This window comes from Lottia gigantea (genome assembly GCF_000327385.1).
Source record: "Lottia gigantea unplaced genomic scaffold LOTGIsca_94, whole genome shotgun sequence".
Classification (NCBI taxonomy): domain Eukaryota; kingdom Metazoa; phylum Mollusca; class Gastropoda; family Lottiidae; genus Lottia; species Lottia gigantea.
Window position 1 is genome coordinate 964,627 of NW_008711065.1, and position 24,242 is coordinate 988,868.

General features: G+C 34.2%; 2 protein-coding genes across 2 annotated transcripts; both read right to left on the reverse strand.

The window, feature by feature from the left end:
* Positions 1-403: 403 nt before the first annotated feature.
* Positions 404-10,247, reverse strand: LOTGIDRAFT_237082 (hypothetical protein). Its single transcript, XM_009068824.1, has 6 exons — positions 10,180-10,247; positions 4,619-6,149; positions 4,145-4,290; positions 3,548-3,752; positions 2,940-3,092; positions 404-696 (listed from the first exon to the last, which is right to left on the reverse strand). Exons 2-6 carry the CDS (start codon positions 6,087-6,089, stop codon positions 629-631), a joined length of 2,043 nt encoding a protein of 680 aa, XP_009067072.1. The 5' UTR covers positions 6,090-6,149; positions 10,180-10,247; the 3' UTR covers positions 404-628.
* A 2,907-nt stretch (positions 10,248-13,154) lies between these two features.
* Positions 13,155-15,270, reverse strand: LOTGIDRAFT_223436 (hypothetical protein; the record flags this gene model as incomplete). Its single annotated transcript, XM_009068825.1, has 1 exon — positions 13,155-15,270. The coding sequence occupies exon 1, from the start codon at positions 15,210-15,212 to the stop codon at positions 13,155-13,157; it is 2,058 nt and encodes a 685-aa protein (XP_009067073.1). The 5' UTR covers positions 15,213-15,270.
* Positions 15,271-24,242: the final 8,972 nt, after the last annotated feature.

The following is a 24,242-nucleotide window of genomic DNA, read 5'->3' on the forward strand; positions in this document are numbered from 1 at the left end:
AGAGGATAATGAGTACATTCTGATTATGAAAACCACATTCATGTTTGAACCATATAATATTATAAGCCAAAATTTCAATAGTTTACATGTAAGCTTTATAATTGTAATACGTTTATACATTATTGTTATCGTTGGAAAGGGGGACAACATTACATTAAGAATCTGAAATTCCAACGGGGCAAAAACGTCAATTTTCGGATGTATATTTAACCATAACTTAATGTTTATCATTTATTATTGTTCGAAGCCTTAACTGGAGCTGGAATTTGGATGCTACATGCCAATTTCCACGACGAGTTGAATTTCCTACTCTTCTGTAACTTATGAAGATTGTCAATGCCATTCAGTGTACAATGGAGGACATTTTATCACTCAAAACTTGCTAATATAAAATTACTGGTGAACCATTTGAACTAATCTTTATTCAACTAAATAAATAAGATTAAAACAAAACAACAATCAACTCAGAATACAGTCTGATCTTTGAAATATTTTGAGTCTTACCAAATCTTAATTATATTTCAACAAAATCAAGAAAGTATAAAGGAATACTGCCTCATAGAATGGACATGTATATAGAGTATATTATATTCATCAGTTGGACTTACCAGACTAAAGAATATAATCTCTATATAACACTCTCCAATACCGTTACGTGTCTTATCTTGTATATAAAGACTTTAAGAGGTAGTATACCTTTAAAATAAAACAACAATCAACTCAGAATACAGTCTGATCTTTGAAAGGTTCTAAACCAGCAGGTCACCCTTGAACTTTTAAATCCAAGTATTAAACTTTATTGGTTTATTGAGTGTGATAATCTTGAGCCAATGGATTGGTTGCACAATTGGTAATCATCTTATTGGTCAATATCAGGTCAGTTTGTTTTCTGATATACAAAAAAGGAAATTCACTTTAAGCTCTAAAAAACCATTTAAGAAAGTCTGTCCATTACAATAATATCAACCAATCAGTTTAGTGAGTTTATTTTAAAACTACCAGATCGTCAACTCTGAAGTGTCATAGACCTTTTAAATTAACTTTTCAGATAACAGACTGATATGCCAGAAAATGGTTGCAGTTCAGCCACAATTTCTCAAGAACATCATTAAGAACAATCAAATTTTTTTTTAAAAATCACTAACATTGCAAATATTCTATAACAAACAATCTGATAATAAAAACAGCCTCATATATAGTGCACATGAATATTAGTTTAGTTCAAGGGATATGGTTGTCTTAAATAAATTCTATAGCTGACATAGTGTGGTTTACTTTTTAATAATTACCACTGTAGTAGTAGCAGGTGTCACACTCTTTTCGAAACACCTGTTGGTACTTCTCTTTGGAGGAGTTTACTACCACACAACTTTTACTCTCAATTTTGCTATATTCTGGAGGAGATGTTGATTAACGGAATTGTCTTGCTTGTTGGGATGTTTTATCTTTAATAATTGTAAATATCATAGTCATCAGATGAAATAAAGGCGAAGGGGTAAACATGAGAATATAGAGAGGAAGAGTAAGTTGAGCCTGTATAAATCTCTATCTAATAACGACCATATCCCTTCAAAAATTAACATGAAAATAAATTAGTAACAAAGAAAATAATATAGACTAGTTCAAACTTCAACAATTCACCATACAGAATATATAGATATAAATAACACTCTAGGGAGGGTGGGTGCGAGAGAGGATGGAGGGGGTTAGGCTATGGTGACAGATCATACACAAACAAATGTAGTTAACAGCCATTTTGAATCTCTTCCTCGATTTAATAAGTAATACTTAAAAAGTCTATAACATTTCAACACATTTAAAGGTTTGGAAATGGTTATAAATGTGATTTAAAGGCTTGGTTGAAAATTATCGTATTTTTCCAAATTCGACTTATCAAGTCTAAAGAGAGATTCTAAATAGTTGTGAACTACGTTCGTGTGTTTTATTTTCAAGAACCATACGTAGTTTCGTTTCAGTGACAGATATGCATTCCAGATTCACTCAATCGTACAAAAGGGTGCGTTATGTACTCGCAATTATATGGTATTCATAATATCAATTCGGTTAATATACAGATCAAGATGTTTTGGTTCATGTTTTCTTGGTGGGTGACCGGACTTGTTCTCCATGATCTAATGATACATAATAATTATGAGGATTCTGGAATATTCATGGCCATGGGTCAATTTAGTTTTTTTTTTCGAGTTCATGTAAGTGTTTCAAATTTACTGAAGTAAGGATTACACTGAACAAATTTGATTGTAAATATATTGCCAATCTTTTGTTTGTTTGCCACCTTCAAAATAGTTTTTTAGAATTATAAATATTTATATCATCAACTTTAATTGCTTGAAAAAACACTAAATATTCTTCTTTTTTCATTTTTTTATTTTTTTTTGTTTTTGTTTTGTGGTATAACATATATTTTTTTTCAACTTTTGTGTAAGTTTTTAAAATCTACTGAGGTAAGGTAAATATATTTGATTATGGATATATTGCCTACTTTTCTTTATCCTTTACCACTTTCAATTCAAACTTAACTTTTTTTTACATTATATACCTTTATCTACCTTTATCTACCTTTATATTGCCCTAAATAAGAAACAACTTCCCTAATCCTTTTTTTATTTTCAAAATTGGATCAAATTTTGAACGAAGTAATCAACCATAAATTTAGTAACATTAATCTAATTTAACTTAACATCAACTTTCCACTAAATATTTAAATTTTTGAACTCCCTTATCCACGAAATAAAAATACAAACAGAAGATTAGGGTCATGAATATATAATTAGTTGAACTATTGCCGTTAAAATCGAAGTAAGTGATGGCTCGAATAGTACAAGAGGTAAAAACATAGGAGATCAAAGCAATCAATACTAAAAGAATTCGCTGAATTGTCGTATGGCTGAATGGTGCCTCCATACCCTGCCCTTTACCTCCTCTAGCGTGGATATCTTTAATAGATACAGGTTTCCCTGGCTCCATGTCCATTCTAGGTAAAGGATTTTTCTTGGTTTTGCTCTTGCGTTCAGCTCGGTTTCTAGCAGCAGACTTGACAGGGAAAGACTTGGTAATATGGTGTGACAGTTCTTAAATAAAAATCATCATTGACAATAAATAAAAGGCCGTGACTATTCGCAGCGCGATGGTACAGAAATGGGAATCAAATCAAAATATCTTCACCCTTGAAAAAAAAATCAAGGCCAGCGCGCCCATTGTCTCCTATCTTAACTGTACCGTTGTTAGCAGCCATAGACAACATAGAGCGTAAAAAAAATACAAAATAAAAGAATACAAAAACTAAATGGATTTTTAAATAAAATGGTTTTGCCCTCCCTCGGGTTAAAACATACAGGCAACTCAACAAAGTTTGCAATGAGGCAAATTTCGCTACAACAAGAGCATTCGTCTATGCCTTTTCGTTTTCCACCTGTTGGGGGATCCTGGAGCATGTTGTAACGTTTCTTAATTCAATTTTTTAAAATTTTGACAAATACACAATAAATGTGGTCTGAAATTATTATTATAAAATAGAGTTACCTACCTTCATCTAATTGGCAAGACTGTATAATTTTCCTACACAATGGACAGGGAATATCTAGACAGGACCTAGTGGTCAGTTTTCTCAAGCAGAGCTCACAGAATACATGACCGCAGGGTTCCACACGATAGGGATGATAGTATAGTTCCAGACAAACAGGACAAGTTATAGAACTATCTACAGCTGTGTCCAGAACTTTACTGGGTGGCTGAAAAATAGAAGAACACAGACTTCTTAAAAAAGGCCAGAGGATGATTTTAGGGTTCCAACGTACCCAATGTGGCTCAAGTTTTCCTACTATTTAGACCCCAATGGACTCAAAAATCCAAATTAAAATCAGTTACTTGGTCAATCACTTAAACACAGTTTCGCTGTTCAATTATATAACGATAAAGAATAAGGCTGCAGGGAGCTAGCAGACTGGCTTAGCATTCCCATTTGTTAAAAGCCAAGTGAAATATGCATTGTATGGTTGTATGGTTATATCACAGAAGGTTTCAATGTGGATTATTCTGATGTTTGGTTTGACAGGATTATATTGATTCCAATTGGTCTAAAACCGGTTTTCAAGGCTTGAAACAAAAGTAAAATTCTACTTACTATATAATCTTCTCCAAAAGTTTTTTCATATTTTTCCATGACCAGAACAGGATTAGAGAAATTCTCAATCACTTTAGCCATTTTTTCTTTCAATTTTTTGCGTCTCCTGGCTGATTTGGAAACTTTCTTGGGAACAATCTGGTCATCTGGAAGCAGGAAAATTAAAATTCTATGAAGGTATACCTTGAAAAGGAAGTCTTGAAGATGCAATCCTATTCACCTGTGTAATATATTTTGCTATGTGAGTTTAAGACCAGTGGCTGCTTCGGGAATTTTCAATTCATCAAAAATCATTTCAAATTTTATTTTTAAGTCTCGTATCGTTTAAGCATATTGTTTGGAATATGACGGATAAATGGAATGATAAAACTGAAAATAATAAATGGCCCTGATACACATTAAAAAGCATGAAAACCATTTGAATGTTGACTTTAAGCAATAAGGCTGTCCAAGGTGGATTTAAGGTTTACTCACCAATGTCCTTACCACCATCGCCATCAGGTCTATCAGAAGAGTCCTCAGTACCGGCAACACTAGCTGTTTCTTCAGAACCACCAGATATACTCTCGGTCTCCTCTGGTACAGATGATTCTCTTACCACTTCCAGACTTCTCTTTGGTCCTTTAGTACCAGCATCTGATTTCTTTCCTTTAAGGTCCTCAGTATTGGCAAAAGTACCTTTATTCTGAAGGTCCTCAGTATTGGCAACAGCTTCTTCGACACAAAGGTCCTCAGTATTGGCATCTTCTTCTTCATCCTGAAGGTCATCAATGGTCTGATCCTTTGCTAGCAGAATTGACATGGTAGCTAGATCTCTCTGCTTCTTATTCTTGCTGAATGTTTCAAAATATTCCTTCTGGACTGAGCTTGCTTCTTGCTCAGATTTTTGAGTAATCTGTTGATCTTCTGAATCTTTTGAATCTGGATTAGCTGTTTGATCACTATCATCTGCAGTAGCCTCAACAGTAGCCTGTCTTTTCTTCTCCTTCTTCTTCTGTTTCTTGGATTTCTTTTCTACAAATCCTGTCCAAACATCCGTAGCAGCCCCTTGGGTTGTTTTTTGAGATGTGGGTTCTAGAGAACTAGCTGTCTCATCAGTTTCAGTTACTTCTACTGAAACATCTTTTCCTTGGCTAGGACTGACTGGTTTGTCTGGTACTATTGTTCTAGGACCTTCTATCTCTGTCTTTGGTTTAGCACCCTGTCCAGACCTCTGTTTCTTATCAGTTAAGGCAGCCTCCTTACTCGACTGTCTCTCCATTGAAAGAGACTTTTCAGCCACCAGTGACTTCCCCACAGGTGGAACAGGAGTCCCAGTGCAGGTCAGTGCAGATGTAGATTGTACTGATGGTTCAGCAGTAGGTGGAGAGCTCTGACGAACTATATGAGAATATTTCAAGGAAACATTTCGTTTGGCTGTCTCTAAAATCTCATTTTCCAAAAGCAGATCAGTTTCGTTAGAGGACTCATCTTCAGAGTGATCAATTATCTGAAAATCTGAGCTCTTGTCCAGTTCACTTTCAGGGGATTCCTCATGTGAAGTAATAGGGGATTCCTCGTGTGAAGTGATAGGGGATTCCTCATGTGAAGTGATAGGGGATTCCTCAGATGAGGGAGATTCCTGCTTTGGTGATTCCTGAGGGATTTTCCCTGTTACTAAAGATAGATCAAGAGATTGTTGACACGAATCTTCCAATATTACTATCAGATCATCATCTACATCCTCCTGGGAAACTGAATCATCCAGTGGAGCTGCTTCTTTGAGGGGCTCCTCTGCACCCCGCTGACCTTCAACCTTTGGGGGTCCCTCACCCTCCTGGAGACTCGCATCTTCTACAATCTCCCAACTGTCAGGTTGGGGCGTTTCCTCGACATGTACCCACTGGTTTTCTGGTTTGTCTGCCTGTTTTCCATTCTTCTTGCTTGACTTCCTGGACTTTGGCATCTCCTCAAATTAAAATACCCTCTCTGTCTGTCTCTCCTGATGCCAAACTTCCAAATCAACCTGCAATAGAGTGATTTCTCATTAATGGTTTAAGATAAATATTCCAAATTAAAATTGAATTGAACTCTCTGTCAAGGCTGTTGATTTTGGTCTATTTGCCGTACTTGTCTGACAAGCAATATCCTTTACCAGACAACAAGTATAGGTTAGCCATTACACGTCATTTAATATCTGTCAAATGACAACTAGCTAATGAGATACCAAACTAAAGAGTCTCTGACAGGTATTCTGAGTTGATCAACCTAAATACTAAATAAATGATATAAGCAATGTGGACTCTCTGAAAGAGTTGCCTTGTTCACTAGCTATAAATAAACTCCTCTCTGAAAAGCAAGGGGCCTCCTCAACAAGAAATACCATGATCAGAATGAATTTGGAAGAATGAAGGAGACAGAGTAACTCGCGCCACACTATCCGAGGCCGAGGTCCACCGCCATGTCATTTGACCCGACCAGATCTCACTATAATTATCAACAACCAAACCAACAACACAGAATCATCCAATTTGAACCAAACCAACTACTACGACTACCAACAACTACCTCGTTTGCGATATCAGCATCCAGTGGAAGCGAACGTTAACTTGTCATCTACCAACAACTACCTAGTTTGCGATATCAGCATCCAGTGGAAGCGAACGTTAACTTGTCATCTACCAACCAACCAACCAAAGGCATAGGGCCTACAGTTGTCACTCCCTTGACAAATCTGGAATGCTCTGAAGTTTGTAATTTTATACAGACCAATGCTTAAAATTGCAGTTTGTGAGAAAATGAGACAAAATGATAAATTAAACAGAGTAGTAGATATATCTTTCCCCTAGTTTCTTCATCAACATGTAGGATGACCTGGTATTAATGATGTCATGTCATGACCTGTCACATCCCTGGGGGCTACAAATCATTACCTAGTTCTAATCAATCAATCAATCTGACTGTACTATTATCTAGATTGCTCCCTACTGATCAGTGAGGTGAGGGATAAGGTCATACCATAGACAATATTACATTAGTTAGGCCTACATAGAAATCTGAAGTCAGAAACTTCTCATATTACAGGCATAGGTTTGCCATTTTAGGAAGTTGTTACATCTATATATATATATTAGAATATTTGTAAATGCACGAAAATCTCATAATCCATTCAAATATGTCTCAAACTTCACTTTCTATTTCTATATATGGCAGTCAGTGTCTCATAAAAAAAATGTTTTGTCATTTTAACTTTCAAACTTATCCACAAATGGATTTCAGAGCTCAAATTTTGACTGTGAGCTGTGAACACTATTACTAATTGACTTAGCTAAAAAATCTCGGTTCTGAGACTAAGGTACGATTGGTCAAACATTTGGTGAATCTGTCCCTTAAAGGATAAGGTGCATGTTATACTGTCTTTTATTAGACAATGAATACAACAAGCCGTACATGTTCATTTAAAAGAACAACTTGTGTTTGTCAACAAGATTTTCCTCTTTAATGTAATGGTATTTATGAGTTTGACACCCCCTACCCCTTTTATATATAAGACAATGTCCATAAATGTCATGACACATACACCAAATATTTTGTTTTAGTTTGACTTCCTTCCTGGATTTAGATATCATTGTTTTTAAATATTTTAAATATATTAAATAGTATGGTATGAGTGAGAACAAATTATTTCTTTCTGGATGGAGTTTTACTTCTTACTTTACTAATTTGTTTTATGAAGATGAAAATGTAATTCATATCGTGAGAAGTGTTTCATCACTAGCTTGAAACTAGCGTTAAAGATGAATTTCCTTATATTGTAGTGTCAAATTAAGCAAGCTATTTGATTAATTGATGTTTCTAATGAATTATCATGTATTCTTAATCATATCATTATAAATCTTATTGGATATTATAATTAAGAGTTTTATCCAATCATATATGTCCATGTATGTACAGTCTGGATAAACAAAAAAGACTTTTTGACCTTTCTTGATTGGTCACTTATTGGAATTCTGCTGGTAATTCTCTTCTAATTTAGCTAATTATAAATCAATTATGGGTATGTGAGACAAACTGGTATTTTTCCAAGTCATTAGAACACCTCTATTTGAATAAAGTGAACCACTGTCCCAACTAGTTATTGATAAAGGTGTGTGGTTTTAATAATGATGCTTAAGTCCCAATCCTAGCAATGACAATTTGACACAATAAAAGAAGTTATTTTTAATCAAGCAGGCTTATAGATTTACCAATAGATATTTAATATAAAGGTATTTATAAACCTGTAGACTGTCCTATACCTATAGATATTAAATATATATACCCTAGGTTTCTATAAACTAGAGTCAAGTTATAATTATAGTATTAGTCATAGGTCACATGACAATAACAATCATGTTTATAAATAGATATAAACTAGTTGACAAACTGGGCGAGATACAGTGGGGGCATGTCACATATTGACGTTTTATTTACAGGCTTTTAATAACTATAACAGAACCTGAAACATGTTGTTACTCAGAGTTTCATGCTGTGCAACCTATAGTCCTATCAACTTGTATTTCTACTGAATTTTGACTAGTAATTAATCTATATATATATATATTAACCAAGCATTGTGCAAATACTTTAAATTAAATAGAATTTGAATGAATAAACTGATAGACTATATTTAACACCTGAATAACTACACTACATACAGTGTAATACTACAAAATACTTATAGATTTATCAAACTTTAAAATCTGAATGAATACTTGCAAATTATGTTAATATATAAAAGCCACTTTTACTTCAAAAATAAAGTAGGACATAGAAAGGCATTTTTAACAAGTACAACTTATGTTCTCAAGGATCCTGTCTACCAGCTGTTATTTAAATATTGTTTCACTGAGTCACCATCTTAAACTAAGTCCAAATACTTAAATTCATTTTGTGCAATCTAATTTGTTGAGATTTAAATTTTTCTCACAAAACTCTTTTGCCTATCATGGATGAATTCCTTAGGTTTCAGATCCTTCTACCTCAGATCATAAAATACTATCGATTTGTTTTGAAACGAATCGGAAATCTATAAATTATAATTTGTGTGTATGACTGTTGTTAGTAAATAATATATGACAATAGACTATTATAGTCTTCACTGACTATTATAATGGAGACAATAAACAGAGGTCTTGTGTACTACAGACTGTGCACGTAAAACATTTCTTAACAGTTGGAAATCGAAGACAAGACTAATAAGCCCTTGACTAGCCCAGAAAATTTCTTCATTGGGTTGAGTCTAATAACACTGGATGCTGTCCATGATGCATTATCCATTTCAGATGTGGATCCAGACTCAAACTAAACCTTAAATATCAGTTTCAGATCTCTTGACCGTTGGAAATTGAAAAAAGAGTAAGCTATTTAACAACAATTTTCATCATTATTCATTTCAGATGTTGCTGTTATGATTAGCCCAAACTCTTTTTCAATTTCATTTTCATTTTCTTACAATCATTGAACGAAAATTGAACCTATACCTGTGATCCCTTGACAGTTGGAAATCAAAGGACAGTGGGCTAATACAGCTATTCATTACACTAATACATGGTGTTGCTGTTTTAGATTCCTCATACTCCCCAAAACTCCATTTTATTGTAATTCGCTCCTTTAAAGTCACTAGATTCACATCATCAAGCCTATCACTGTCATTATCTATAGCTTATTCACTATATAGCCTACACATTATGTTAATTAAGCCAGCCTACTGAATATATTTACTATCAAAGATAAACTTAAAAACATCTGCTTTTGGAAAGAGAATGGACCAGGGAATGGTTGAAATTGTTTCAAAAACGTAAATAAAGGTCATTGCGAAACGGGGTCAAATTTTCGTCCGTCAACAAAGAACTGTCAAAAACAGCTGAGCTGTCAAATTCGTAAAAATGTAAACAAACCGTTTTAAACGTCAAAAAATGCGTTCTGTTGACACAAAATCTGCTGTGATGAACCCACAATCAAAGTTAAACATGAAAATAAGAAATAAGTTAGTAAAATGTAAGAAAACGACCTACTATTTGGTGTTAAACTGACAACTCGAGATATTTTTAGTTCTTATACCAGCAAACTGTATGATACAAAACATCAACACAACAGTCGAGATTATACCAGTCTCTATCTCTATTGTAAACATCTATAGTGTAGATTGAGACTGGATAATCTAGTAGGTATTATGTTCAGATAACAAGAAGAGACAACTCTGTCAGTAAAATTATAAATAACATTCAGGGAACACAGTATCATAACTAAGATGACCTTGCAAGATTAAACACATAGCCTAGGACTTTAAAATTAACTTGAATATTGAAAAAGAGGTTTTGGCAGATCTTATTGGAATATGCCTGCTTTCCATAATTAATAGATATATCTTAGATCAATGAATGAATGGACCATGAATATTAAAAGTTTTATGAGGGAAGATATATGAGATGATATATACCAGTGGGCTCAATAAAATAAATTACTGAAATACTAAAAATCAAGATGCTTCTCTGTAGGATGAGCTAGTTTAGCAGATAAGAAATGAAGTTTAACGTCAACAATTCTGTTCCTAATGGGCTAATGAAGACAGTGTACAATGAGGGAAATTTTGCCAGGACAGTTGACTGCACTTTTTTTGTTTCAAATTGATTCCTCACATATAGCTAGACAAATCTGTCCAAACCCATTCCTTCAGTAGTGATATGGAAAGGTTAGGGGCAAGGCCAGATTTGAAGAGCTACCTCATAATAAGTAAACCTGTACAGTGGTATTTCTAGGGGAGGCCTAGAAAGGTGGTTCAGATGGCATTGCCCCTCATTCAGTTTTAATCTTTTTATCATTGTGCCTCATGCTGTGACCTCCTTGGCATTTCATTGACCCCCCTGCCCCCCTATCAACTCCTTCAGCAGATGGAAAGCCACTATTTAATTATAGCTGCACAGAGATATGGATTTTTTAATCAGGTTCAGACACATGCCCTTGGGGCCCTAGGGGTAGGGCTATATTACAGAGATCTGGGATAATCTATTTTAAGCCAGTTATAAAACAAGGAGATGAAACAAATAAATGCATTTTAATCAACATATTAATTACAGCTAATATTGTTTACATAAAAACCTCATAAATACAATTAATTATACACGATAACCGAGCCATTACACAGGTCAAATTCCAAACATTAAACATGACAATTTCAGTTTTTAAAAGGTAGGTTATACAGTAGTTGAAACTCTTTTAAAGTGAGAATTGTATTGTGCTCAATGGAATACTATCTCTTACAACCACCCTAATCTCTTAGAATGATCATCCAATTAAAATCCCCGAAGTTGACCAATAAGAGTCTTTTTTTGTTTATCTTTGGACCTATCTAGTGCCATTACTATACACCAGAATCCATCACCAACCAATATAAACTAAGTATTATTCTACATACTACATACTAATAGAAATTATGTTGTGTTAAGGATTATCAGATTATACAAGTATTCTGTTGTATAGTAATGACACCAGGTAAGTCCACTGATGAATACACTCTTATTGGCTAAGTTTGAGAAGTTTAATTTTACGTCCATTCTCAGAGGAAGTATCTCTTTAACATTACCAAATAAGTACCCCAAAATTAAATACTACCACCCCGTTATGTTTAGAATTGAACTAAAATGCACACATGTATGTTTGCTTTACCCACCAGTAACTGGCAAACTTATATTTACATCTTGGATTTCTTTCTTTTTATCTGATTGGTCAAGCACTATTTTTGACAAAACTCAAAAAATAATTTCACATTTTGTCACTTTGTTATTGTGTAATGTAGGTTTCGGACAATTCATATACAATAATCATTCCATCACATTAAAATCTTAACCTTACCAGAATATACATTATATATAACAACAAAATTTATTTAAAAAGTTTATAAACAGTGGTTATGTCCCTTCCTGTATTCTTGGATGATAGGATTAATCTCTTGGAGATGCCTGATATTTCCCCCCCACATTAACTCAGGCCTTGAAGAAAACACTACTTTATTTTTCTGGTAAAACTTACAATTTTGTGACTTAGTAACAAGTTTATCTACATTACAACAAAATAATCTCTAGGTTTAAAATGCATATGTTTCAGAATGCATTCCTGGAATTAACTAGAGAGGGGTGGGGAGAATGTCACACAATTAAAATTGTTTTCAATGCACTTTTAACTTAATCTCTCATTTCTCATTTATAAATGCAATTTTGTAAAAAAAAAAATTATGTTAGTGGGAACATTAGTCCTATGACAGAATTCAAATGCGACTTGGCAGTAAAAATTACCCAGACAATCTGAATTAATATATTGTTTGGGATCTGCTAGTTAAATTAATTTTGATATTCTATCATAAATAACGATATTCTTCATAGTATTATTAAAGCAATAATTACAGAGTGAATTCCTTTTTAAACTTCAATTTACCCAAGACAATTAATTAATTGTATGGAAGCTGCTGATAAAATTAACTAAATTTCCACAGATACTGAGGTAATGATTTTCTAGAGTGAATTCCATCACAAACTTTTTCCAAATTACTCTCAGTAATAATCACAACAATTTTTGGGACTTAATGAAATTTACAATGGAATTTGTATCAGTAGTGTAAAATAGATGAACTTTAGTAAACGGACAGTTTCACCATTTTCTGGTCATTGATTTGGGTTTTGAATATATGTAAATAGTCTTCAGAAGTAATACAGATGTAAAGGAAATCACATAATGCCTTCAAAATTATCTCAAACGAGGATTTCTTTTCCTATATAGAAGTCTTTTTCGATATATGGCAGTTTCAAGAAATGTCAAGTTGTCTTTTTAACTTTAAAACAGGGATAATTCTGGACACACGTGGATTTCAAGGCTCAAAGTTCGCGTCGAGATGTGAATACTATTACGGATTAGCTTTTCTCAAAAGTTCTTGTTTCTAAGACAAAGGTATGTCTGGTCAAACGGACGGTGAAGCTGTCCCTTTAATCAAATAAAACTATTCCCATTCTGTAGTACCAGGAGGCTTGGCTGTCAAATCATATAGGACACGAGAAATGCCTGGAATTGTTTCAATCTCTTTTACCATTCTATTCACGACCTCCTTGGGGAGCTGTTTATCAGGGGTGGCAGGTATTCCTGTCATAAAATCATGTGTGATAAATGTGCGAATAACAATCGAACGTTGACAAGAGGGGGAGTGAGACAATGGTGGACGATCGAAATGAACTGGTATAATCACTATAGGCATTTGGCTGATGTTTGACATATATTTGGCGTCATGTAATGTCTTAGTTGCCAGGTAATCTGCCTGACGCAGGGTACTGAGAACGCCCTCTGTGAGACAAGTCGGCGTAATACAATGTACAGGATGTTTTACACTCTCTCCAAATGCATACACAATACGGTTTATTCCGTGACAAATTTTAGGGATTAATTTCGCAATAATGATTAGATCTGGCCATACTGGGTCCTGATCTGATGACAAAGCAGCAACGTAGCTGTACGTTCGTCTGTCTCCCTGAACACCAACTGTCTTAATAGGTAATAACGTGGCACATATCGAATTAGTAGCAGTAATTTTGGCCAGAACGTCTTGCTCAGACTGGGATATACACCTATTTATTAAGTCCAGCCAGGCCTGGGACGATTTCGAAACACTAGCATAGTCCACAATAACTTTTAGGAGTAGATTGGTTTCAGTGAAATCTTTCCCTATGTATGGTTCATCAGCACACAGAATTCTTATAGCCAGTCCTGGACCTGGGAAGGGATGTCTCTGAACTAATGTAGACGGTAATCCCAAATCGTGACCAATGGCTCGGACCTCATCTTTATGAAAATCTTTGAGCGGTTCGACAACTCTGCCTTGTTTCCTTAACTCTCGTACGATATCCGTATCATTATGATGGGTTTTGATAGCATCAGCTTTACAACTGACGAGACTCGAGGCACTTTCTATCAGGTCGGGACGTAACGTTCCTTGACCTAGGAATACATCCTCTGGTTTTAAATTCATTTCCAGAATCACATCGTTTGCAACAGTCATGAAAGTGTCACCAATAATTTTCCGCTTTTCCTCTGGGTCAAAGGTCGTATTCAAGGTACTAGTCCTACGTTTAATAGCGTTATTTTGTTTGTCAACTGGGATGGTAGTAGTAGCAGTGTAAAAAGTATGAGCAGCACGTACTACTTTCACTTTCAGTCCGATACTCGACAACGACTCTTCGACCTGGCGGCTTTCGTTCTTCCTCATGAAACCATTATCTATATGAACAGCAATAACTTGGTCTTTCTTTAAAGCTTTATGTAGCAGGGCAGCGCAGACCGTGGAGTCTACGCCTCCGCTGAGCAGCATCAAAACTTTATGATCTCCGACAACTTTAACAATGTAATCGACACACGCCTCCTCCCGCGATTTCATAGTGTAGTAACCATGACAACCTGCTATATCGAATAAGAAATGCGAAATCATTTTAATACCGTTCTCAGAGAGATCAACCTCCGGGTGAAACTGAACTCCATAGAGTTTCATTTTTTCGTTGGCTATACCAGCAGTTAGATTTCCTGATTCTGCCACGACTTCGAAACCGTTCGCTAGCTTGTCAATACTGTCACCATGTGTCAGAAGAACAGTCTGTGTTTTATCAAGTCCTCGAAATAACTGACATTTCGGATCAACTGTAATATCAAACTGACCATCTTCTCGAACATCCTTCTTGGCGATTGTTCCCCCAAATCGTTTATTCAGCATGTGATACCCGAAACAGATCCCCAGGACTGGGATTCCCTGAGTAAATATCTCAGGGTCATACCGAGGGGCATCTTCATCATTCACTGATGTTGGACCTCCAGAAATTATGATGGCCTTGTAACCACTATCCTTAATCTCAAAAGCTGGGGTATCCAAGGGTAAAATCTCCGATTCGACTTTGAGCTCTCTGACTCGTCGGTCAATAACTTTGCCATACTGAGCACCTGCGTCGAGAATACACACTTTTTCCGTTCTCTTCGAGATTTCGTTACCGTTAGCTTGTGTTTTTCCGGACCCATTCATGTCTGCATATCAAGGGAACGGGGATTTTTGAGGTAAAAAGGATAAAAACACGTGTGTTGTAGCGGTAAATTTTCATCAATAGGAAATCTAATTAAAGTACTTCCGGTTTTATTTTGTGTGGACTTCGTGCGCCGGAAGTTATTTCTGGCATATTTTGTTTTATCTGTTCTGCAAATTCTTCTAAAATACCTAAACATCTCCACTTCCGCTTTTCCTCAAATTCATTGATGGAATTCGGGAAACCAAGTACATAAAAATATATTGAAAATAACAATAGGAGTAATTTTATGACAAAATTTCAATAATTAAGACACGATTGTCAAGCAATATAAAAAACCTTAGCAGAGAACCATTTGTTGGATAATCGAGACTAAGAATATAAAAGTAACACTATGTATTAGTATGTAGCTAATAATAACACACCAATATGACTGATAAACATAGTTTTAGAATATTTACACCTTATAAGGTATAAGTGACAACAACCCAGGGTATAATAAGAGCAAATGGTTTTCCAGTTTAACATACACAGTTATATTGTTACTTGATGTCAGATTGGTGGTAGAATTGGTTCACTAACTATAAAGTGTAGCCTATTAAAGTTGAAGTAAGTAATAAACTTAAAGTAGCTATTAAAATTTCTAACTAAAATTAGAGCAACATACAGCCATACAGTTTGGTGTTTAGAAATAGTTGTAGAATTGGTTTACTCAACTTAAAGTGTAAAGTTGCATTAAGTACACTGGTGGAGCCAGGTTTATGTTTGAGGGGGGTGGGAGGGTCAACAAAATATCTGAGATTGCCCAATTTCTAACAAGTTGTGAGATTTTTGTCCCAAAAATTTGCTTTTGGATCTGCAAGGGTGGGGGGGGGCTGCTCCTTCTGACCCCCTTTGGCTTTGCCACGGTGCAAGTAGCTATTAAAATTCCAGACAAGAAATAAGAGATTAGGGGATTTTGGTTGTAACATTGCGGTTAAGTAATGTTGCGAAAACACAGGCACAGGTATGTAGTCATAACCACCAGTGAAGAGAGAATCCTTTGCATTTGGTTTTAATAATAATATAGAATATTTGAAATGAAAATCGAGAATCTCTCTAATCTGAAATATAGAAGAAGAATACTGGTTCCAACAGGAACATTAATAACCATGGAAATCATAATAAACATTTTTTACTGGTGAAACTGAGGAATTTTGATATGGTAAATGAAAAGGAAAATCATTAGATACATAGTCAAAAACATGATTTATTCAATGAAAATATAATACATGTATAAGATATTTTAGGGGGATAATGGCAAGGAATATTATTCAATGGTAAGTTATAACAACAATAAGCAATAATAATGAGTAAACACAAGACAATATTATGGAATATAACACACTTCTATGCCCAACCTTATTAAAGAAGTGTGTTATATTCCATAATATGTCTTGTGTTTTTGTTATATGTGCTCCTCGCTTCTATATGTCGTTCTAATCGTACAATAATAATGAGAACAATGAAGGTGGTTGAATAGTAACATTTTGTTAGTTTAGTAATCAGGTAGTTGAAGAATTGGTTCACTAACCAGTTTTAAAGAAGGGTAAAGTTTTTAGGTGATGACTGTATGTGAAATGTGAAATATTTCGTTTCAAAAATCAAATGTTACCTATTCAAGTTGAGTTACAAAAATTCAGAAAAATTTCCCTCATTGTATACTATTGTCTTAGTAAATCAAAAAGTTTTTTGAATTTTTTTTAAGAGAATTGGAGTATCAGTATTGTTAGTCTTAGAATGTCTTTGTGTTGATAAAGTTTTTGTAAGTTTACATTGAAAAGAGACACATTTCCCTTCTAGAAATTTCAACCCAAAAAAGTCAAAAGTTTTGGCTGAAAATTGTCCTCTGTAAAAACAAATCTTGAAGACATGATGTGTGCTTAATTCTTATATTTTTATCAACACAAACACATTCTAAGACTAACAGTACTATTTTGTGGTTGCTTTTCCAATTCTCTAAAAAATAATGGGAAAAAAATTCAAAAAGCTTTTTACTTTGCTCAAACAATAGATTTGTATTTTAACAAACTATTACTCCAATATATTATTATTCTAGTGAACCAATGAACAACCGTAGAATTAGTTACAACTACATTCATTCTAATGCTGGCACAATATATCGGTGAATTGATGGCATCACAGTTATAAAGTTATAAATTAATATATATAGAAACTTTTTATAAGACAGTGGACATTAACCACTTCTATCAACTATATTACCAAATATCACAGTTATAAAGTTATAAATTAATATATATAGAAACTTTTTATAAGACAGTGGACGCTAACCACTTCTATCAACTATATTACCAAATATCACAGTTATAAAGTTATAAATTAATATATATAGAAACTTTTTATAAGACAGTGGACGCTAACTACTTCTATCAACTATATTACCAAATATCACAGTTATAAAGTTATAAATTAATATATATAGAAACTTTTTATAAGACAGTGGACATTAACCACTTCTATCAACTATATTACCAAATATCACAGTTATAAAGTTATAAATTAATATATATAGAAACTTTTTATAAGACAGTGGACGCTAACCACTTCTATCAACTATATTACCAAATATCACAGTTATAAAGTTATAAATTAATATATATAGAAACTATTTATAAGACAGTGGACGCTAACTACTTCTATCAACTATATTACCAAATATCACAGTTATAAAATTATAAATTAATATATATAAAAACTTAGATGATAAAATGTTAATTTTTATCCCATTACCCCATATCGCAATATGTATCGTATCGTGACATGATTGACGATACCCAAAATGAATTGACTGATTAATCAAACTGTTTTTATTACCAAACCTAAAACCAGTAAATGTTGGAATAATTATAAAAGTGACTGAGATAATTTTTGTCTGTTTTTCTGGCGGAGAAACCCGTTTAATTATCCCCTAGGGAGTGTTTAGTTACAACAGAACCTTCTATATGTATATTTGATGATGTAACACGTGTTCTTGTGAGGTTTACAATTAACCTCTATTGTCTAGTGTAGTAATCTATAGAAACATTTCTGGCTGGTTGGCCTGATGAGGTATGCGTGTCCGAAACATATGTCACCAGCATGAGATGAGCTTAAGTCATTTAGATTACACATATGAAATATATCATTATATTATAAAAGAGATTCCAATTATTTCTCTTGCACCTTCATTTATTAAGCTTTTACCATAATAGTAATGAGAGTCATATGTTATACTATGCTATCCTATGTTTTCCTATGCTATTCTATCCTATGTTTCTCTATGCTATGCTATGCTATGCTATCCTATGCTATCCTATCATCATATCATATCCTATATCCTATAATATATCACATCTTCTACCCTGTCCTGTTCCTGTCCTGTCCTATCTTATCACATCATGCATCCTATCCTATCCTATCCTATCCTATCCTATCCTATCCTATCCTATCCTATCCTATCCTATCCTATCCTATCCTATCCTATCCTATCCTATCCTATCCTGTGATAATCATATATGATAACCAATAGGGCTGCAACAATTCATTTATTAGTTAATTAATAATAACTATTGACACAGAATCTTCGTGTATATCAGAAATTGTGTCAAGATTATATTTTTTTAAGTATAATTTTTTCACATCAAAATTTGTAATAATACTTTCTGACTTCAAAAACTGAGAATTTTCTTTCACAATTTCTTGTTGTTAAAATTTTAAAAAATTTCTTCCATGAATCCTCCTTCCTTATAAATATAAATCATATCATTGAATGAGTATCGTCTAGTGTATCAAATAATAATATCAAGAATCGTTGCAGCCCTAATTGCCAAACTGTTATTTTGGATTTCGGGTATTATTTTGTGGTTTGGATTGTTAGTACGTTGGTTTTCAATGTGGCAATGTGGCAGTCCAGATCTGTAGATATGAGAGAATAGTATAATCAATATCTGCTAGTGTAATATAGAGAACCAATAGAAACTTCTACTGTCAGTTGACATCCCATCATACCAGCTCTAGTTGTAGTTTGTAGTTCCTAGTGGATAGTAGAGGTACGTCACTGTTTTCTTTCAGTTTACCCATTCTAATTCAGCAAGCCATGATCCTTTAATATTCTAGAATATTCTTGTTATTGGCTTCTCTCTCCTGTTCAGTGAGGTTGTTGACACCCCTTCCGCAGTTTTAGTTCCTAGTGGATATTAGAGGTAGTTCACTGTTTCCTCACTTTCAGGTTATCAATTCCATTTTACCATTTATTTAATATACTGTAAGCAAAACATGGATCCTTTCATAGGCGAGAATATTCTTCTTATTAACTTCTCAGTTCTGTGTCGTTAACTAACAAAGTCACATTCCCATCTCTAATTTTTATTTTCATGTCCATGGTAGATGTTGGTTACTGTCTTTATTTTCATGTATGCACCAATTATATGTTTTAGTAAGTCTTGGATCCTTTCATAGCGTAGAATATTCTCATTATAGACTTCACACTTCTGTTCAGTGAGGTTGCTGACATCCCCATGCTCTAGTTGCTAGTTTCTAGTCTAGTTTACCTTCCCTCATTTTCATTTTAGAAATTTCGGCACGTATTTCGAAAGGTGATTATCCCTGGTCATCTGTTTAATCATTGATTAAATTTCATTTGGTATTTTCGAACGCTTAATGGCTAAATTATGACTGAGTTTAGCGTTCATTTGATATTATTTTAGCAAGTCATTGATCATTATAGGCTAGAATATTCTTGTAAGTGAGTTTCCTAGTTTGTTGGTACATTCAATTTCAAATTCTGTCAGCTGTCCTGGTGATGGATATTATGAAAATTTGTGTTGACATAATGATAATAAAAATTCTATTATAAAAATGTTAAAGATATGACTATTAAGATCTGCACTATAGACTACCATCAAGTCCAAACCATGAGAACCAATAGGCCTGAGGTTGTATTTTGTTGAAGATTTTTTTTATTCATCCTTTGATTTGGCAGTTCTATTAAGATTCAAGACACACTGTTGTGATCTGAATGGTAGAAAAAGATTTTAGAAATAAGTATTTTCATACACTTCAAGAATTTTATTGTAATATCACTGGTCAAAATATTTTAACAGGAAGGAGCAAATATTTCTGAGAGATGCCTTGGTCGTCCATTCTTGACCCAACTGTAGCTTGTTTGCACTCACAGAAATCATAGGTCAGGATGTTCATAGAGTTGTATTTTATCATTTTACACTTGACAGTTTTGTCTGATTGGACCATTAAAGGCAACAAGATTGTATAGGAAATGAAATAGTAGGTCGAAATGTGCCATGATCAATCCTGCAGGGATCTTCATTTTCCAGTTGTGTCTGAGAAGAATTGTAAAAGCAACAAGATTATTTACGCAGTGAAACAGTAGGTTGAAGTGTACCACTGTCAATCCTGCAGGGATGTTCTGTCTTGCCTGTTTTTTTCTAATTGGACCAGTAAAGGCAACAAGTTTGTTTATGCAGTAAGTAGAATAGTAGGTCAATCTATAATATTATAAAATAATCGGTCAGATACGAGGACGTAGTAAGTAGAAATTAATTGATAACAATCAGGAATATTCTAGCCTATAGTTTATTGATATTGATATTCACTGTACGTCATTTTATAGGCAGCAAGTGAACTTTTTATGTGAGGAAGTATATCAATTATAAATGAGTAAGTATTTCAAAAGTGGTATCAGGTGTCTAGAAGAGCAAGCATACCCTATCTGGCACAAATCTACCACATGAGGAAGTATATATCAATTATAAGTGAGTAAGTATTTCATAATGAAAAGTGGTATCAGTTGTCTATAAGAGTAAGCATATCCTGCCTAGGACACCTTACACTTACTGCTCTATTACACACATTCCTTTGATTTGGTTTCCAACTCCATGACCTAGGCCAGTGCTTTTTTGAAAATACTGTTCTCATCTCAATCTAACACAATGTAGGAAGGAAACAAAAAGAGGTTGATTTATTAGTTCATGACATAATCGATTTGGTGCCTTTACAACAGCAATCAAACCAGACTGGTATGATTATACAGAATGGCTTACTGTAGAGCTTCTCAACAGGGGAGGCATTGAGATCATGGAATTATTGACTATGGGGAAATGGGGAGAAATTGTTGGACCAAACAGGAAATGTGAAAACTGAAAGTGGCACCATCGCACGGGACATACAAAAAATCGAGGCCGAACAATCGACCTAAGGGTTACTTTGAGCTATCTTGATATGTGGTGTATAATTTTATATCCACTCATGCTTAATCTTGAATACATTTTTCAAGTGAACTACGTTTCAAGATGACTGATTTATTTTGGGAAGGAATAGATTTGGAAGAACTCTTCTGGGTAGAAATGATCTCACTGAGTTTGACAAGTACTGTTATAAACCAAATACATTTGACAGTCTCATAGCAGTTATACCACAGATAGCAGTTTAATCATTAAGAATCTGTTATTGTATAGTATATAGGCAATATAGATTCTTACTCTAGAGAAATAACAACAAGTGCTTGTTTATACCGAGTGGTTTATTGATTTGATTAATAACTTCAGCTTGTTTTCATTGTCTCCTCAATCTGTTCGAATTTATTACCAATTTCTACCATGTTTCACTGTAGCAGGTAAAACTGATGGACTGCTAAGCTGGGAACCAGATTGAAATACTGATTGAAAATACCAATTTCTATAAAATTTGATAATTGGTTGCCGAACACAGCAGTATGGAAACAGGAACAGGATCATGGGATTAACTGATAGTTATACATAATGAATATTCCATCCCCAGTAAAAAGCATGTGGATATCAGAGTTTCCGAATTATCCTCAACTGGTTAAACGCGAGTCCATTGTACTAGAAAAAAACGATAACTGACTGTCATCTAGTATTAGTTGAATAAGGTTAACTAGTATAGTGATAGTATATACGATGGACAGTAAGTAGTTGGTGGTTTATTATATCAGTATTGATCAAGTTAATATGTTTATCTTTTTGGTCTGGTTGGTCAGATTTGATAGTTTTCCATCAACTTTTATTTTTCCAGTGTTTTGAAGGATGTTCTTGTTTGATCTGTTTTGGACTTTCAAGCCCACCTACCAGTGTATTATTATACCTAGTTATCTTTTGATTATCCTACTAGTATGAGACACATAGACTCTTTCTTTGCTGAGTTTTGTTTGCTGGATGTATTGCTCTGTATTTTGTTTTCTGGATGAATTGCTTTGTATTTTGTTTTCTGGTCTACTATACTTGCCAACCATAACCTGATAAAATCATTTTTTTTTTGCTCTGTATTTTGTTTTCTGGATGTATTGCTCTGTATTTTGTTTTCTGGATGTATTGCTCTGTATTTTGTTTTCTGGATGAATTGCTCTGTATTTTGTTTTCTGGTCTACTACGCTTGCCAACCATAATCTGATAAAATCTTTTTCAAATCATTTTATTTTTGCTCAATGGTATCAAAAGTTTGCGTACATCTACAAATTGTTAAACTATACAGATCCATGTGTAACAGACCATTTGATTGGTTGAATATTATAATCTAAAGTATGAAGCAAAATAACTTTGTCAGATTAAAGATGGGAAGTGGAGTTCCTCTCAGAAAAAACACTCAATAAAATATCCTGTGTGTATTTCAATCAGATTGATTGGATTTTGTAGTCAAAACAGGATTTCAGCGAGGAAACAAGTTTCCGTGTCTTAGACCACTAGTGTCTTTTAGTGTAATCAATTTCTTCATGCTGCTCGGAAATCTTCCCTTTGTAGGACATGTTTTCTCCACAGTAATTCAGTAGAATTATATTAAAGCTATTGTATTATATGCCTGGTTGGTGGATTTGATTAAACACTGAAAAATCATTCTCTTTCTGAAATACAGAATTTGTAGGACATTTTTAATCCATAGAAACCCAGAAATATCAGAATCTCATTTCTCAAACCGGTACTGTCATCAAACTAAAGCTAATGTATTATACACTGGGTAGGTGGGCTTGTTGAAACACTAGAAATTCTGCAATTGTTGAACATGTCTCCGCAGTAACCCAGCAGCAGGGCTGGGAGATATTGGTTCAAGTTGATATCTCGATATTAAGCATTAATAACCATGTTTCCACTGAGAATTATAAAGCTTACAGCCAGCTTTATTGCTAAACCCGTTGCATTCACACTGAGTTTAACTAGTTCCCAGACAATTTTAGACTTGATCACATAGTCTCACATTATTGACAACTCATGATGTACAAGACTACTGTTTAGACCAGTAAGAAATACAATAGACCGGAAAGACCATGCAGTACACCCCCTATTGCCGAACAAGATAAAGCTGGATTTTTGCGTTTCCACTGGTTATGTGAAAGCCAGCTTTAAGCTAGTTTTCGGTTGGCCCCCGATAAATTGCCGATTGCAAAAAAAGAGGTTTATGTTCCCGAACCGTAACGCTTCGGCAATTTGCAAAACACACGAAAGGTAGCTTAAAGCCGGCTTTAAACATACTTAATATATCACAATATGATATAAAGGGGCCCTAACACTGTAATGTTAACCAATTGGTGAATGGGTGCTAATCAGAATACTTGTTCTAAGTTTCGAATGAACTGAATTGTGAGTGGTGAGTTGTGTTCAGAACTCATAACCACTTTCATACACCATACACAACTGGTAATCACTATAGTGTGAGAGCATCTTAAGTCAACCATAGTCAGCCTTATTTAGTAAATCATAAAAATGTTTATATTGGAGAAAGCTGGCCCTTCTTTCCAAACTATCAGTGTTGATAAACCTGAAGAATTGATATTTAAAAATTAACACCAATTCCTAACCAATGTCCCTGATGAGGATTTAATATCAGGAACACATGTCGGCAGCCTGAGATGAGATCTGAGTTAATTGGAATTAAATAACAAGAATTCCTGAAGATCAATTAACCGAGTTATCTGGAAGTAAAAGAACACGGAGAAATCTAGTAACGGGGAAATAAGCTGACTAATA